We start from the raw sequence: 18,247 nt of genomic DNA on the forward strand, positions 1-18,247 counted from the left end.
GGGTAATAGTATCTCTAGTTTACTCCCCTATAGCTGTCTTTCTTTTAACATAACTGTCTGTTTCCTTCCCTTATACTTACTGTTCTTTTTTTTAAAAAAAAATTTTTGGTTCGCTTCCGGTTCGCGTACCGGGGAGCGAACTGGGAAGCGAACTAAGAGAAATAGAGGTTGGCACAGTTGCAAATATTGTACCAATTTTTTAATAACGGGGAGGTAGTTCTGAAAAGAACTTTTTTTTAAATTGTTTTTGTTGTTTTATATTTTTTTATTATTTTTCTGAATTTTTTTTTACTTTTTTTGAATTTTTCTGAACAGTTTTATATTTTTTTTGTTTTTTTTTCGGAGGGGGCAACGAAAACGATTCATTGTAAAGGGCTCAACAGGAGCAAGAAAACAAAAAAAAAGAATTTATTGTTTGGGGAGTTTCGGACAAACATGAGCATGATTGTCAATAGCTCTGTTGATCAGAGTGATGCTACTTTCTCCGTAGCAAATGAATCCACTGCAATGTACGCAGACTTGTTTTACTTCACGAAATCTCGTTTGTATATTTGGCACCATCTCCCTGCCCTCTGGTCCCGTTACTTCCGGTACAACAGATCTTCTGGCCATAATAGGGAGATTATCTAGGTCGTCCTGTTCCTCTTCTTCCTCTTCTTGCTGAATTATAACTTTAGCAGGTGGTCCACTCTTCCTTGGATGTGGTGGAGGTGGTGGGGAAGCACCAGCTGAAGCTAGTAAAGAAGCCATTGCTCACTGGTAACAAAGGGTCTTTCTCTCACAATGATGAAAGTCAGAGTGAGGAAAGAAGGAGGGATTTTCACCATTTGGGAAAAAAAATAGTTCTCAACCAATGAAAAGTGTTCATTTTAGATCATATGACCTAGTCTTACATCATTAGGAAACCGAAAGTGAAATGAACCAATGAAAAGTGTTATTACCAAGTCACATGACCTGCTGTGTTTACGTTACGTGCTTTGCAGGGCCTCCCGGTTTGCTTCCAGAAACCTGTGCTTTGCGACTGGGTAAGCGTACGAGTTCGCTAACGTAGCACGTCATATGACGTATCACGCGACAACGCGAAACGTCATGCGGACGGGAGGGGTCACGATGTTGTTTTCTAACGCGGCAGTTGCGGTAAAGAAACGTTTACCGGCTCGCGGTCTATTTCGCGGCATCAAGGTCAGCTAACGGGAAGCTTCCCGATTCGCGAAGCGGGAACGAAGAAAAAAAAATATTAAAAAAAAAAGTTATTAATAAACATATAAAATATATTTTTGGATTTAAAGAAGAATACATTTTACAGATACAGATATTAGCTGTTAAAAAACCAATGAAATTCACTGAAAAAACCATAGGTTATAGACCATATATAGTTAGGAATTAGCATTTACAAAACCTTGAAAATTCACTGAAAAAACCATAGGTTATAGACCATATATAGTTAGGAATTAGCATTTACAAAACCTTATTTTACTCACACAAAACCATTGAAATTCCATATATAGTTAGTTGCACTAACTATATATCGCGCACCCGCAATCCACTGCTGATGATGTCACATATTACATCATTCATGACATGGTCAGTGACATCACTGATGACATCACTGATGACATCTCAAATGACATCACTGATGACATCACTGATGACATCTCAAATGACATCACTGATGACATCATGACACACCAATACCAGTTACTACATACGCACTCACTGATTCCTACGTCTACACACACACATTCACTCATTCACCCATACAATCACTCATACATACAGTCACTCATTATTACAACACTATCATATGCACTCATACACCTATGCAGACAGTCACACACTGCCACTCATCCATGGAGTTACTCACACACCAAGTCAGTCCTGTAAAGAATCAATCACACTTCCATTTCTTCATCTATACAGTTAAACACAGAACACCATACTTCAGTGACATCACTGATGAGATCACTAATGACATCTGAAATGACATCACTGATGACATCTCAAATGACATCACTGATGACATCATGACACACCAATACCAGTTACTACATACGCACTCACTGATTCGTACGTCTACACACACATTCACTCATTCACCCATACAATTACTCATACATACAGTCAGTTATTATTAGAACACTATGATATGCACTCATACACCTAGTCAGTCCTGTGAAGAATCAATCACACTTCGATTTCCTCATCTATAGTTAAACACAGAACACCATACTTTTCACACATATACTAACACATACTTACTCTCTTATACAATCACTGATACAAGTACACATTGATATGCACAGCGTCACACACCTCCCAGCCAGCCACACACACACTCAGTCTCCCATACAAATACTTGGACAATCAATCAGTAACCCATATAGTTAATCATATAGCTACTGATCAACACATGCAGCAGTTTACAGAACAACAGACATAATGATGCACACATTAAGACAGTTTAGTCACTAACCCATGCACTCAGTGAGACACATTTAATCACTCACTCATACAGTCAGTCATGCACCTACTAAATCCTTCATCCAGACACTTCTACATCCACTCATTCTTCAATATGTAAGACATATTTTAACTTTACAGAAACATACAGTCACTGGATGTTGTCATCAGTGATGTCATTTGAGATGTCATCAGTGATGTCATCAGTGATGTCATCAGTGATGTCACTGACCATGTCATGAATGATGTAATATGTGACATCATCAGCAGTGGATTGCGGGTGCGCGATATATAGTTAGTGCAACTAACTATATATGGAATTTCAATGGTTTTGTGTGAGTAAAATAAGGTTTTGTAAATGCTAATTCCTAACTATATATGGTCTATAACCTATGGTTTTTTCAGTGAATTTTCAAGGTTTTGTAAATGCTAATTCCTAACTATATATGGTCTATAACCTATGGTTTTTTCAGTGAATATATATATATATATCACCTACTGGCGATAGCCAGTAGGTATATATAGTTAGGATTTTTTCTCTATGGGATTTCTTAAAATTCTATGTCTAATAACTTTGGCGTTTGTGGACGGAATTGGCTGACATTTTCAGGAAAATGGCACATTTTGTTTCTGAGCAGCCCCTGAATATTTGGGTGGGTTTCGTCAAGGGGGGGCCGAGAAAAAAGGGGGGTCCCAAAACACGTTTTTCCCATGCAATTTTCCATAGGGCGGTTGGACTCACTTTTAGCTCGAACGGCTGAATGGATTTACACAAAACTTGGCAAAATTGTAGATATTATTTGCCCGATGTGCCTTTGCTAGGTCTCAATATATGTGCTCCAGTGGATTTTGATAAATTAACGTTCAAAAAAATATATATATCTGTAACAGCGCTCCGGTTAGCGCCCCGGTTCGCGTACCTGACGCGTAACGGAACTTCGAGAAGCGAAGCTGATTGGCTCTCCGGTATCTGTCAACATTCTAAACAGTCCGGAGCGGCCGCCATCTTGTCTCTCGGTAGGTTCGAGAGATAAGATGTGGTGAAAAACGAAGGGGGAAATGAAGGAAAGGGGGCAAGGTAAACCCCTCCTGACCCCCTAGGATTGATGAGGGGGATATTAAAGTCCCCCGCGGGGCAAAAAATTAAAAAAATTAAAATTTCCGATTTTTCGCGGTAGAGGTGCTTCCCGGTACGCGAACCGGGCAGCTAACCGGCAGCGTAACGGGAGTCCGCCATCTTGTGTTTTTGGAGCGTCCGGTTCACGTCTCGGTAAGCGTAACAAGGGGAAAACCAAGAGAAACAGTAAAAAAAAATTAAGGGAATAGATTTCCAGCAAACTTGGCAAAATTGTAGGGACTGTTTGTTTCATGTGCATTTGCAAGGCCTCAAGATATGTGCACGTGTTGATTTTGTCTAAGTAAGGTTAAAAAAAATATATATATCTGTAAGCGTGCGCCGGCGTGCTTACGTTACGGGTTTTGTTTGCGCTGCAGAGCCGATACGTCACGGTTAAGCATGGGCGGATTTTGCGGATCCACGATTCACGAATTTGCGGATTCACGGATCGTGGATCCGCAAAATCCGCGGATTTTGCGGATCGGCGGATTTGGGGGCGGGGCTTCCTCGAGTGTGTGGGCGGGGCCAAACGGACGGGGCTTCCATGCGAGCGCACATGCCTCTTGTGTATACAAAAGGTCAGAGACCGATCAGAGCAGCAGATTAAGAGACAGAAGCCCCTGGTCACAGGAACAGCAGGGGGATTGCACACGTGAAAGCCAAAGATGCAAATGCCTCTGGCCTGCATCACAGCGGATTTCCGATGGTATATTTGGGAAGAAGGCACATCTGCCCAGCCTCCCAACGCTCACGATTTTTTTTGGGCTGATGAATGAGTCACTGCATTTGCGCTTCAACTAGTTCCAGCGACCAAGTGTGTGTTACTACTATGCAATCGCGCCGAAGTGCGCAGGGGTCCCTTGAGTGAAATGTCCATCATAGTGGGTAAATGGCGGGAAGACGGGCGGGTGCACACCTCGAGTGTGTGGGTGGGGCCAAACGGACGGGGCTTCCATGCGAGCGCACATGCCCCTTGTGTGTATACAAAAGGTCAGAGACCGATCAGAGCAGCAGATTAAGAGACAGAAGCCCCTGGTCACAGGAACAGCAGGGGTATTGCGCACGTGAAAGCCAAAGATGCAAATGCCTCTGGCCAGCATCACAGCGGATTTCCCATGGTATATTTGGGAACAAGGCACACCTGCCCAGCCTCCAGAACGCTCACGATTATTTTTGGGCTAATGAATGAGTCACTGAATTTAAGCTTCAACTAGGGCACATATTTATTCAAGAAGACACACCATGTAAATAATTTACGATGGCGCCGGCAAGCTGCCAGCGCCATCCTGCAAAAGTTACTTAATTAGCTTCAACAGGAAGCTCCAACTGATACAATAAAGCAGGCGCTCCAGCCCCTGCTTTATCTTATCTGTTAGAGCTTCCTGTCGAAGCTAATTAAGTAACCATTTGAGGATGGCGCTGGCAGCTTGCCGGCGCCATCGTAAATTATGCAGGCTTGAACTTTTGACCGCAAAATCCGCTCCGATCGCGGATTGCGGATTCTCGGTAAATTCGCGAGAGTTCGCGGATCGCGGATTTACCGAAAATCCGCAAAATCCGCGATCGGAGCGGATTTTGCGCTCATGCTTAGTCACGGTTATGCGACGCGTCATGAGGCGTCTCACGTGGCTACGTGATACGTCACGTAATAAAGAATATATTTTACAGCTATAGATATTAGCTTTTAAAAACCAATGAAATTCACTGAAAAAACCATAGGTTATAGACCATATATAGTTAGCTGGACATTTTGACATAAAACCAATGAAATTCCATATATAGTTAGTTGCACTAACTATATATCGCGCACCCGCAATCCACTGCTGATGATGTCACATATTACATCATTCATGACATGGTCAGTGACATCACTGATGACATCACTGATGACATCTCAAATGACATCACTGATGACATCTCATTTGACATCAATGATATCATTCATGTGACAATACAATGCATCTCCTCACACTCTAATATAACCTCTGTTACACCCAGTGTTAAATACAGAGTATAATTTTTGAAACCATTGACACACCAATACTAGTTACTACATACGCACTCACTGATTCCTACGTCTACACACACATTCACTCATTCACCCATACAATCATTCATACATACAATCACTCATCTTTACAACACTATCATATGCACTCATACACCTATACAGACACTCACACTCTGCCACTCATCCATGGAGTTACTCACACACCTAGTCAGTCCTGTAAAGAATCAATCACACTTCCATTTTCTCATCTATACAGTTAAACATAGAACACCTTACATTTTCAAACATATACTAACACATACTTACTCTCTTATACAATCACTGATACAAGTACACATTGATCTGCACAGAGTCACACACCTCCCAGCCAGCAACACACACACACTCAGTCTCCCATACAAATACTTGGGCAACCAATCAATAACCCATATAGCCACTCATATAGCTACTGATCAACACATGCAGCAGCTTGCACAACAACAGACATACTGATGCACACTTTCACACAGTTTAGTCACTAACCCATGCATTCAGTAAGACGCATTTAATCACTCACTCATACAGTCAATCACGCACCTACTAAAACCTTCATTCAGACACTTATACATCCACTCATTCTTCAATATGTAAAACATATTTAAACTTTACAGAAACACACAGTCACTGGATGATGTCATCAGTGATGTCATTTGAGATGTCATCAGTGATGTCATCAGTGATGTCACTGACCATGTCAGGAATGATGTAATATGTGACATCATCAGCAGTGGATTGCAGATGCACGATATATAGTTAGTGCAACTAACTATATATGGAATTTCATTGGTTTTATGTCAATAAAATGTCCAGCTAACTATATATGGTCTCTAACCTATGGTTTTTTCAGTGAATATATATAGACTTGGACACCTCTTGGCTTGTGAGTGCTGCCTCTTTGGAGCAACGAACGAAGAGTTTGAGCGTCATATATATATATATATATAGATATATATATATATATATCTATATATATATATATATAAACACAAGGTTGCCCAGGTGAGGATGCCGCATACCTCAGGGTGAACACACAGGACGCCGCAGGCAGCAGGAAGGTGCGTAGGCTGACTCCCCCTTTCCTTTCCACAGCCAAACGAGTTTCGGGCTCCCATGAGCCCTTGATCACTGGCGCAAAGAACACAGGAAACGGATTCAAGGAACACTTGATTTAATAACATGTGAAGTCACGCCCTTGTGGGCCTGAGGTATGCTGGACTTGGTAGTTCAAGGTGCTGCCTCAAGACAGTAGTTCCTCTATCCCAGTGGCGGCCGCTCCTGTGCCTCGTTAAAATAAATATTCCTTGTTAGGGGAAAGGTTTAGTAGTTCCGCTCATAACTGCCCCAATGTTCCTGCAGCTCAGGCCCCTGAAGTCCCAAGAGCACCTGTGATTACAAGTGCCGGGGTCCGCTCACAGCGTCAGGGCATCCTCGTGACCGGACATGGCCACATAATATCAAAAAAACACAAGGTTGCCCAGGTTAGGATGCCTTATACCTCAGGGTGAACACACACAACCCCGCAGGCAGCAGGAAGGTGCGTAGGCTGACTCCCCCTTTCTTTTCCACAGCCAAACGCGTTTCGGGCTCCCATGAGCCCTTGATCACTGGCGCAAAGTACACAGGAAACGGATTCAAGGAACACTTGATTTCTTAACATGTGAAGTCACGCCCATGTGGGCCTGTGGTATGCTGGGCTTGGTAGTTCAACGTGCTGCCTCAAGACTGTAGTTTCTCTAACCCAGTGGTGGCCGCCCCTGTGCCTCGTTAAAATAAATATTCCTCTTTAGGGGAAAGGTTTGGTAGTGCCGCTCCTAACTGCCCCAATGTTCCTGCGGCTCAGGCCCCTGAAGTCCCAAGAGCACCTGTGATTACAAGTGCCGGGGTCCGCTCACAGTGTCAGGGCATGCTCGCGACCGGACATGGCCGCATAATATAAAAAAAAACACAAGGTTGCCCAGGTGAAGATGCCGCATACCTCAGGGTGAACACACACGACGCCGCAGGCAGCAGGAAGGTGCGTAGGCTGACTCCCCCTTTCCTTTCCACAGCCAAAAGTGTTTCGGGCTCCCATGATCCCTTGATCACTGGCGCAAAGTACACAGGAAACGGATTCAAGGAACACTTGATTTATTAACATGTGAAGTCACGCCCATGTGGGCCTGAGGTATGCTGGACTTGGTAGTTCAACGTGCTGCCTCAAGACTGTAGTTCCTCTAACCAGGTGGCGGCCGCTCCTGTGCCTCGTTAAAATAAATATTCCTTGTTAGGGGAAAGGTTTGGTAGCGCCGCTCCTAACTGTCCCCAATGTTCCTGCGGCTCAGGCCCCTGAAGTCCCAAGAGCACTTGTGATTACAAGTCCCGGGGTCCGCTCACAGCATCAGGGCATCCTCGCGTCCGGACATGGCCGCAAAATATTAAAAAAAACGCAAGGTTGCCCAGGTGAGGATGCCGCATACCTCAGGGTGAACACACACGAAGCCGCAGGCAGCAGGAAGGTGAGTAGGCTGACTCCCCCTTTCCTTTCCATAGCCAAATGCGTTTCGGGCTCCCATGAGCCCTTGATCACTGGCGCAAAGTACACAGGAAACAGATTCAAGGAACACTTGATTTATTAACATGTGAAGTCACGCCCATGTGGGCCTGAGGTATGCTGGACTTGGTAGTTCAACGTGCTGCCTCAAGACTGTAGTTCCTCTAACCCAGTGGCGGCCGCTCCTGTGCCTCGTTAAAAATAAATATTCCTTGTTAGGGGAAAGGTTTGGTAGCGCCGCTCCTAATTGCCCCAATGTTCCTGGGGCTCAGGCCCCTGAAGTCCCAAGAGCACCTGGGATTACAAGTGCCGGGGTCCGCTCACAGCGTCAGGGCATCCTCGCGACCGGACATGGCCACATAATATCCAAAAAACACAAGGTTGCCCAGGTGAGGATGCCGCATACCTCAGGGTGAACACACACGACTCCGCTGGCAGCAGGAAGGTGCGTAGGTTGACTCCCCCTTTCTTTTCCACAGCCAAACGCATTTCGGGCACCCATGAGCCCTTGATCACTGGCGCAAAGTACACAGGAAACGGATTCAAGGAACACTTGATTTATTAACATGTGAAGTCACGCCCATGTGGGCCTGAGGTATGCTGGACTTGGTAGTTCAACGTTTTGCCTCAAGACTGTAGTTTCTCTAACCCAGTGGCGGCCGCCCCTGTGCCTCGTTAAAATAAATATTCCTCTTTAGGGGAAAGGTTTGGTAGCGCCACTCCTAACTGCCCCAATGTTCCTGCGGCTCAGGCCCCTGAAGTCCCAAGAGCACCTGTGATTACAAGTGCCGGGGTCCGCTCACAGTGTCAGGGCATGCTCGCGACCGGACATGGCCGCATAATATACAAAAAACACAAGGTTGCCCAGGTGAGGATGTCGCATACCTCAGGGTGAACACACACGATGCCGCAGACAGCAGGAAGGTGCGTAGGCTGACTCCCCCTTTCCTTTCCACAGCCAAAAGTGTTTCGGGCTCCCATGAGCCCTTGATCACTGGCGCAAAGTACACAGGAAACTGATTCAAGGAACACTTGATTTATTAACATGTGAAGTCACGCCCATGTGGGCCTGAGGTATGCTGGACTTGGTAGTTCAACGTGCTGCCTCAAGACTGTAGTTCCTCTAACCCAGTGGCGGCCGCTCCTGTGCCTCGTTAAAATAAATATTCCTTGTTAGGGGAAAGGTTTGGTAGCGCCGCTCCTAACTGTCCCCAATGTTCCTGCGGCTCAGGCCCCTGAAGTCCCAAGAGCACTTGTGATTACAAGTCCCGGGGTCCGCTCACAGCATCAGGGCATCCTCGCGTCCGGACATGGCCGCATAATATTAAAAAAAACGCAAGGTTGCCCAGGTGAGGATGCCGCATACCTCAGGGTGAACACACACGAAGCCGCAGGCAGCAGGAAGGTGAGTAGGCTGACTCCCCCTTTCCTTTCCATAGCCAAATGCGTTTCGGGCTCCCATGAGCCCTTGATCACTGGCGCAAAGTACACAGGAAACGGATTCAAGGAACACTTGATTTATTAACATGTGAAGTCACGCCCATGTGGGCCTGAGGTATGCTGGACTTGGTAGTTCAACGTGCTGCCTCAAGACTGTAGTTCCTCTAACCCAGTGGCGGCCGCTCCTGTGCCTCGTTAAAAATAAATATTCCTTGTTAGGGGAAAGGTTTGGTAGCGCCGCTCCTAATTGCCCCAATGTTCCTGGGGCTCAGGCCCCTGAAGTCCCAAGAGCACCTGGGATTACAAGTGCCGGGGTCCGCTCACAGCGTCAGGGCATCCTCGCGACCGGACATGGCCACATAATATCCAAAAAACACAAGGTTGCCCAGGTGAGGATGCCGCATACCTCAGGGTGAACACACACGACTCCGCTGGCAGCAGGAAGGTGCGTAGGCTGACTCCCCCTTTCTTTTCCACAGCCAAACGCATTTCGGGCTCCCATGAGCCCTTGATCACTGGCGCAAAGTACACAGGAAACGGATTCAAGGAACACTTGATTTATTAACATGTGAAGTCACGCCCATGTGGGCCTGAGGTATGCTGGACTTGGTAGTTCAACATTTTGCCTCAAGACTGTAGTTTCTCTAACCCAGTGGCGGCCGCCCCTGTGCCTCGTTAAAATAAATATTCCTCTTTAGGGGAAAGGTTTGGTAGCGCCACTCCTAACTGCCCCAATGTTCCTGCGGCTCAGGCCCCTGAAGTCCCAAGAGCACCTGTGATTACAAGTGCCGGGGTCCGCTCACAGTGTCAGGGCATGCTCGCGACCGGACATGGCCGCATAATATACAAAAAACACAAGGTTGCCCAGGTGAGGATGTCGCATACCTCAGGGTGAACACACACGACGCCGCAGACAGCAGGAAGGTGCGTAGGCTGACTCCCCCTTTCCTTTCCACAGCCAAAAGTGTTTTGGGCTCCCATGAGCCCTTGATCACTGGCGCAAAGTACACAGGAAACTGATTCAAGGAACACTTGAATATTATTAACATGTGAAGTCACGCCCATGTGGGCCTGAGGTATGCTGGACTTGGTAGTTCAACGTGCTGCCTCAAGACTGTAGTTCCTCTAACCCAGTGGCGGCCGCTCCTGTGCCTCGTTAAAATAAATATTCCTTGTTAGGGGAAAGGTTTGGTAGCGCTGCTCCTAATTGTCCCAATGTTCCTGCGGCTCAGGCCCCTGAAGTCCCAAGAGCACCTGTGATTACAAGTGCCGGGGTCCGCTGACATCTGAAACATAGTACAAAATTAGTAATGGCAAAGTATATTCAACTGCGTACGCCTAAATCGCAGTGCCGCCTTTGTGCATCCAGGCTGCTGCACCTTATCCAATTCCGCTGCCCAGAGGTATCTGCCCGCCGTTGTGCACCCAGGCCTCACTGCTCACCTTTTTGTGGACAGGGCACCCTCCACATCATGCCGCCCCCCTCCGCAAGCCAACAAGTCTTACATTTGGTGTTGCGTCTTGATTTTGCCATGGCAGAGGACAATCTCGTGCACCCATCATCATCGCAGGTTGCACACCCGCTCAGTCCTTGCGGTGCAACTAACTCAGTGACCAGTGAGACTCCGTGACCAGTGAGGCCAAGCACATGGCGGGAGGCCCCCCGTTCGATGGCTCAGGCCTACACTGCGGTCCAGCAGGGCACACAAAACATGAGGTGTCCGGACCACCGGGATGGGCCATCACCGCAGGCTGCACACCCGCTCAGTACTTACAATTCCCTTACCTCAGTGGACCGACATTCACCATCCCGTGGCGGTGTGCCTGTGCCAGTCGCAGTGCATCCAGTGCGAGCAACTCTAAAATGGCATAGAGCACATGCGCCCGGTCTTTTTTATTGGCAGGGTCACGTGTCCTGTGATGCCTGTGCTGGATGGGTGTGGTGTGGGTGTATCCCAGCTGTGAGGAAGTGGCGTGTCCTACTGACAACTAGAGCTGTGGCTAGCAGGTCACTTCAACGAAAATCTGTGCCATGTAGGGTTGTTGTCCTTCCATGTAAGCGTAAGTGGAGTGGCTGGCCTGGCGTATGCCAGTTCTGCATGAGGCAGTGAAGAATGTCTCTGGAGCTATGGGCGTGGCTCTGTCGTGAGCTGTATGAGGAATCAACTGATGTGGGTGTCCATGTTGTAGTGCTGCTGTCATCCGAGTCGCAAGCACCAATGTGGCACTCTGTGAGCCAAGTCCCACAACATCTCCAACATGGAAGGTACGGGAAATCACTGACCCTACATTCATCCATAGTTCCACACAAGAAAGATGGTGGACATGACACATCTGTGTGGATATGAATGTTTATTGCACATTCAGTGGAGTGTTGCAGCTGTAGCAATACAGGGTCATGGAATGTTCAAGTTTAAGTTTTTGGCACATGGAGGGCAGCCAATTAGAGCCAAGCTTGTTGTCGGAGGTAGGCTGTGCCAACATATGTACCTATACAATCACTCCGCCAATCCCCACGCACTTATAAATTCACTATACACTCTCCTTCCAGTCTCTACGTACGTGAAGTAGTGTGGCTCACTGGTTAGAGGCAGCAGACCCGAGAGCAGAGGACGGCCCGGGACCAGGGTTCGATTCCCGGCGCGGCAGGTTTCTGGACCAGGGTCAGCGGACTCGATAATTCTCTCGCCTCGGTTCCCACTCTGATCAGCGATCACACTCGGCAACTCTGGGCATTAGCTTGCCTCATCTTCACTAACGGCCCCACCAGACCGCCGGGGATGCCTGGTCTCACCCTGGAGATACCCATTAAGGGACCATCTCTCAGGGAAACCAGGAAGGGTTTCGCAGCGGTCGAAGCGCCTTGGGACCCTACGGGTAAGTAGTGCGCTATATAAATGCCTATACATACATACATACATGACCAAGACAAAGTTACATAACCAAAGTTTTCCCCCACTTTAAAAGGAAAGATGGTTGCATACTCTGTCCAGAGCACAGTGTAATATGGTATGGCCCCGGGGCAGCATGTTGTATACATAATGAACCCACGGACGGAGATAGATAGTGGAATGGTTGGTGCTGGCAACAAGCACAACAGTAATCATTGGATCAGACACAGCAGGATCCTATGAAAAAGGAAGGTGGCTTTGTGGTGTTTCATCACCGAGATTGAAATCTTGGTAAATGAATAGAGGTAATCAAATGGGATACCACCTGGACTACATCTCCCACAATCCTAGGCACATCCCGTATACTCACCTCTGTGTGATGGACATAAATGAGGGGATGATATTTGTAGTGGCCGCTTCGTGTCAGCATGTCTTTGATGACAGGCACAATGACCAAAATGCGATTGCAGTGTTAACAGCCGATCCTTTAGCTACCCTGCCACGCCTAAAAAGCATAGTAGTTGGTTTTTTATTGATGTTTTAGGAATTACCAACCCTAAATGGGTTCAGTGAACTCTCCAGGTTATTTTCGCCAGGGAACACAGACCCCACATCCACTGAAAGGGCTTTGGAACTTCTGAAGGAATTCTGGGTTCACCACGGGTTCTCATCATACCAAAGATAATTTTTTGTGGAAATACTTAAAGACACTCACAAAGAATGGAACGAGGCCAGCAGCTTTGTCTTCTTCCAGAGCTTTTCTCAGGGCTGGTCCACGGGCCGCAAACTTTTCGTCAGAAGGGATCGTCCTCATTTTCACACCAGCAATCAAACCAGCCTTCTCCACCGACGAGTGGGCCTGCAATAAAGATAAACTTATATTTAAATATGTTATTGTATTTCCTAAATGAATGACAAATGGTGTACAATAAAATAATAGAGATAACTATCCTCGAACCTCATATATATATAGAATTTCAGTTTTCGCACATATGTTTAACCTTATGACAAGTGTTTGTCCATGGGTTTGTAAACGGAATCTGATAGGGGTGTGTCAAAAAAAGTAACATAACCCGCAATCACGCCTGATCGCATTAATGCAATATCATACATGCACAGAAAGCACTTCCCTTATTAACGAAGAGCGCATTTTCTTTCCTTGTAATTAGGCTAACATGTATTTGTAATTGAGTGCAAAATAATTAAACACTCACAGTGTAACCCGAAATAACTTTGTGTCGCATCAGAGCAATATTTCTCATGCTCAGACAGCATTGTCGCCATTAACGAAAAACTAATTTTTCTTTTAATTTAAAGTGAGTTCACTTCAATATTACAGCCAATGCCCAGTCAAATACAGGTTATGCAACATAATATGATTTGGATTTTGTATTAAGCTAAATAGGCTTTGTGCACGCACTTACAGCGTTCTGGACAATCCTGCAAATGTATCTTCTATATTTATGGTTCTGATTTTTTTTAAATGGTGATTGGGCACATTGATTTTGTAGCAAGCCATGACAAAGACCCCGTGTGGTTGAAACAAGTAGCGGAGCCGAGTAAATTGGTTGAGTTAAACAGAACGTTAAGTGCGGTTCTTCCTTGTTTTGAAAACTGGCACAGAGTCTATGGTTCATAGATTTATAGATGCAAAAGGCATCTTGTATTAACTGGACTAGAACATATTAATTGCATAATAACTCTGCAATTTAATTATTTTTGCAGTTTTCTATTGCACCTACCAGGACCAGAAGGCTAGCAGGTCATTTAATATGAAGATATGAGGTTCCACAAACATTACACACCGAAAATGGTATACAATGTTAGAAATGGGATTTCTAGTTGGCAGAGGGATGCACCCTCTCCAAGTAGGAACCACCACTCTAGTCAACATACGTGCAGTACACACTATAAGTTACCTGTGCCCACTCTCTGGTAACTTGGCTCAGAGCAGTCAGGCTAAACTAAAGAGGCATGTAAAATAGTTGTGCACATACACAGTGACAAAACACCACAACAGTACTCCACACTAGTTTAGAACAGATAGCCAATATTTATCTGAGTAAAACAAGACCCGAATGACAAAAATACAATGTATACAAGTCAAGATATGAATTTTGCAAGATTCAATCAAGATGCAGTGCTTAGAAATCAATAGCTCCAACTGGGGCTATCTGGTCGCGCATGACTGGGACAAATCCAAAAGTTCAGTTTGAACGCAACAGAGTGCAGTTTGATACAGGAGTCACCCAGACCCACTGACAGTACCTTGTATGTGCGAGAAATCGTAGACAATGCGGTGCATAGAGGAGGTGAGGTGTCGCAGATGCAGGTGATGCATCATTTACTGGAGGCGGTGCTAAGTCACTAATAATTTGGCACTCAGGGACGATGCGGTGGCCAAAGGAGGTGATGTGTTGGTTGTTGGTGCAAGGCCTCGTTTCTGAAGGCATCTCAGTGTCAAGGATGCGTTGATGTCAAGAGCGTGGTTCGTCACTTCCACAGTGTTGAGCTTGAACGGCTGGGCTGAAGTGGATACATTGGTTTCAAAATGACGCTTTGGAGTTGATGCTTGGGTTTTTTGGTTGTAGCATAACAACTCACTTCCAAGGGCCCAGGACTGGATTTGTCACCACTTGGCAGAGCAGGACTCACAGCAGAGGAGCCCAGGTGCTGGTAGCAGGATGCAGGTGAAGTCGTTATTGTCCCTGAGACTTCAGCAACAGGAGTCAAGCCCAAACAAGCCCTTGGAGAACCTTTAGATGTAGGATGTAGAGAGTAGAGTTCAGTCCTCTCACTTCCAGGCACAATGCAGCGGACAGCAGGCCAACACAGCAAAACAAGCAGCAAAGTGGCAGCTCCTCCTGGTAGCTCAACAGCTCTTCATCCTGACAGAATGTCTTCAATCCGGAAGTGTTCGTAGTATACAATGCCAGAGGTCCAGTACTTATACCTATTTCAGCCTTTGAAGTTCAAAGACTTTAAAGAAAGGTCTTTGTAGTGCACAATACCCTACCCTTCCTGGCTCCAATCACACTGCAGGGTGTTATGAAGCTCTCTGTGTGGTGACAGGCATAATAGCCCTATTCAAGTGCAAGTGTCAGCTCCTCCCACCACTCTACCTCATGAAGGCCCATCAGCCTGGTAATAAGCCATAAGGATATGCAGGGCACACCTCAGCTCCCTTCGTGTGTGACTGTCTAGAGTAAATTCACAAATCCCAGCTGTCATCCTTACCCAGTTTTGTATTCTAGGGACAGGCAGAGGCACAGAATGGTTAAAGCAAGAAAATGCCAACTTTCAAAAAGTGTAATTTTCAGACCTGCAATTTAAAAATCAACTTCACTGAAAGGTGTGTTTTTAAATTGTGAGTTCAGAGACACACAACTAAAATTTTCTATCTTCTACCAATTGGAAGTTACACTTGTAAAGTGTTACAGGGCAGCTCTAATGCTAACCTAAGAGGGAGATAGGCCTTGCAGTAGTGAAAAACGAATTTTGCAGTTTTTCAACACCAGGATATGTAAAGCTCAAAAGCACAACCCTACCTTTTAAATGCACAGCACCCTGTCCATGAGGCAACCTAGGGCCAACCTTAGGGGTGCTTACTTGTAATAAAATGGAAGGTTTGGGATTTGCATGTAGGTGAACTTGCCTCATCAACATGGCAGTTTCAAACTGCATTCACAGGCTCTGCAGGGGCAGGCCTGAGAGAGGTTTGAAGGACTATTTGTGTGGGTGGCACAATCAGTGCTGCAGGCCCACTAGTAGGATTTCATTACAGGTCTTGTGCACATGTAGTGCATGGTACAAGAGACTTATTAGTAAATCAAATATGCCAATCATGAATAAACCAAATACCATTACATATTAGACACAGAGTACATGTACTAATTTGCAGAGGTGAAGTGCCCGGAGTCCTAAAACAAGCAAAAACTAAATTCAGCACTTAGTCAAAACAGGAGGTCAGAAGCCAAAAGAATGAGAAACCACACAAAAAGATGCCAGGTCTAATTTACAATATAAAGCATCATTTAGGTATACAGTAGGCCAAAATTGTTCCACAGTATGGGAGTGAGTGTTCATACAAGTAGAAGCTAATATCTGCCAAAGTATCTTAGATTCTTATGTGCTGGGAATAGCTAATGAAATATATCAAACAGATTCACCATTTTAAATTTAGTAACATAATTGGTCCTAATTACAAAAATATACAGAGAAGTATGGGTGAAGATGTTCTCCTCTGTCTGAGAGTATATTTCGGTTTATTCCCTACTCACTAACATCCTGATTACTATGCCAGGAAAGCGGAGAGGAGGAAATGATCCCTATGTGCAAATGTATGTTTTAAATTTATTTTTATGATTTTCCCTATGAGGAAAACATTTTTACCCATGAGAAAGCCCTTTCTGTATACCTACACCAAATGTAGGGGTGATCTATTCGCATTCCCTTACTGATAGGTACGTTTCCGTAGCCCCTGACCCTTTTTAGGGTGGTAAGGTAAAGGAGAGAATAGTGGGAATGCCTACAAATGTGGCTGTTCCCAAAATTCTAAGGCAAACCATTCCACTTCCCACTCTTTCAGTAGACTTTAAGGTTATATTTGTTCATACTTGTAGTGTGCAGCTGTGCCTGGCAGAAACTCCTTTGTATATAATCTTGACAATCATAAAAAAGTTAAAAAGGTAAGTGGACTCAGAAACCAGTGCTACTAATTTACCTTTGAATAGGCCCCAAATCAGTCTCAGTTTCATGCTTAAAGGAATATAGGTCTATAGTCAGCTATGTAATATATTTAAACGGTCTTAATTAGCCCCAGAAAGAGTATTTCATGGGTGCCCATGTATTCTTGACTAACTGAAAAAAGGAATGCATTAGTCATATTTGGAAATGTTGCTTGAAAAGTAAATCCTTGAGATGTCTCTTGTAGTGGTCTTTGGAAGGATTCCTCCTCGATACCAGGAGGGAAGGCTTTCCATATTTTGGGAGCACTCCCCGAGAAAGATTTCTGCATGCTTTCATTTTTTTAAGTAAGAAGTTGTAGAAGAAAATATACTGTTATCCTATGATGAATGACTTTTGAACACTGCAGTTAGTAGCTCTTGCACAAATACTCTAGGGACAATACAAGCCACATTCAACAAGATTGTGGCCTCAACGAGAAGACTTTTTGTAGTATGTACGATACGGGTAATGTCATCTGACCTTCTGGTGCCAGAAAATAGCCAAGCCAATACATTGAGGGCAGACTTTTATAGGGATGTGGTGAATTCTGGTTATGCCAGACAGTATGTATTTGCCATAAACAAGCCTTAAGAGGACCATTGATTGAGCTGTTTTAATCTTCTCATTGAATGAGGGAGTTGGTTCTTCAGAGCAGTCTGAATTGATGCAAAACTCTTTTCACCAAAGCATTAATTTAGGTGTGCAGATTCAGGTTTTCGAACAGGGTAAAGTGCAAAGATTTTGTGTTTGCAACAATGGATGGTTTGCACTCAAATAGGTTCATGGCAGCAAGGGAAGATTGAACAATATAAACTCCATTTTCTGGGTATTAATTTTGAGCTGTTGAGGTGTCAGTCATGCCTGAAGAGCCCCTAGTGACTTTGCAATGCCCTCTAGGTCCTCTGAGAAGAAGACTATCATGAATAGCGGAGTATTGTTTGCATGTAGATTAAACGAATGTTGGTTTGTGTTAGGAGGCAACTGAAGGATTCATGTGCAGACTGAAGAATGTAATGGAGAGGATGGAACCT

The 18,247-nt window shown here is 45.2% G+C and overlaps 1 protein-coding gene across 5 annotated transcripts in view; it reads right to left on the reverse strand.

Annotated features, from left to right (window-relative positions):
- The window catches only part of LOC144829208 (aromatic-L-amino-acid decarboxylase-like), an 833,710-nt gene that overhangs the window by 413,548 nt on the left and 401,915 nt on the right, over nt 1-18,247 (reverse strand). For 4 of the 5 annotated variants that reach the window (XM_078688114.1, XM_078688113.1, XM_078688111.1 and 1 more), the window contains one exon: nt 13,204-13,347. The exons of the other annotated variant lie outside the window; for it this stretch is intronic. In XM_078688114.1, the coding sequence (XP_078544240.1) occupies nt 13,204-13,347 (144 nt within the window). The remainder of the gene's footprint in view (nt 1-13,203; nt 13,348-18,247) is intronic. 5 annotated transcript variants of the gene reach the window in all.

The sequence above is a fragment of the Lissotriton helveticus genome, chromosome 4_1 (genome assembly GCF_964261635.1).
Source record: "Lissotriton helveticus chromosome 4_1, aLisHel1.1, whole genome shotgun sequence".
NCBI lineage: Eukaryota > Metazoa > Chordata > Amphibia > Caudata > Salamandridae > Lissotriton > Lissotriton helveticus.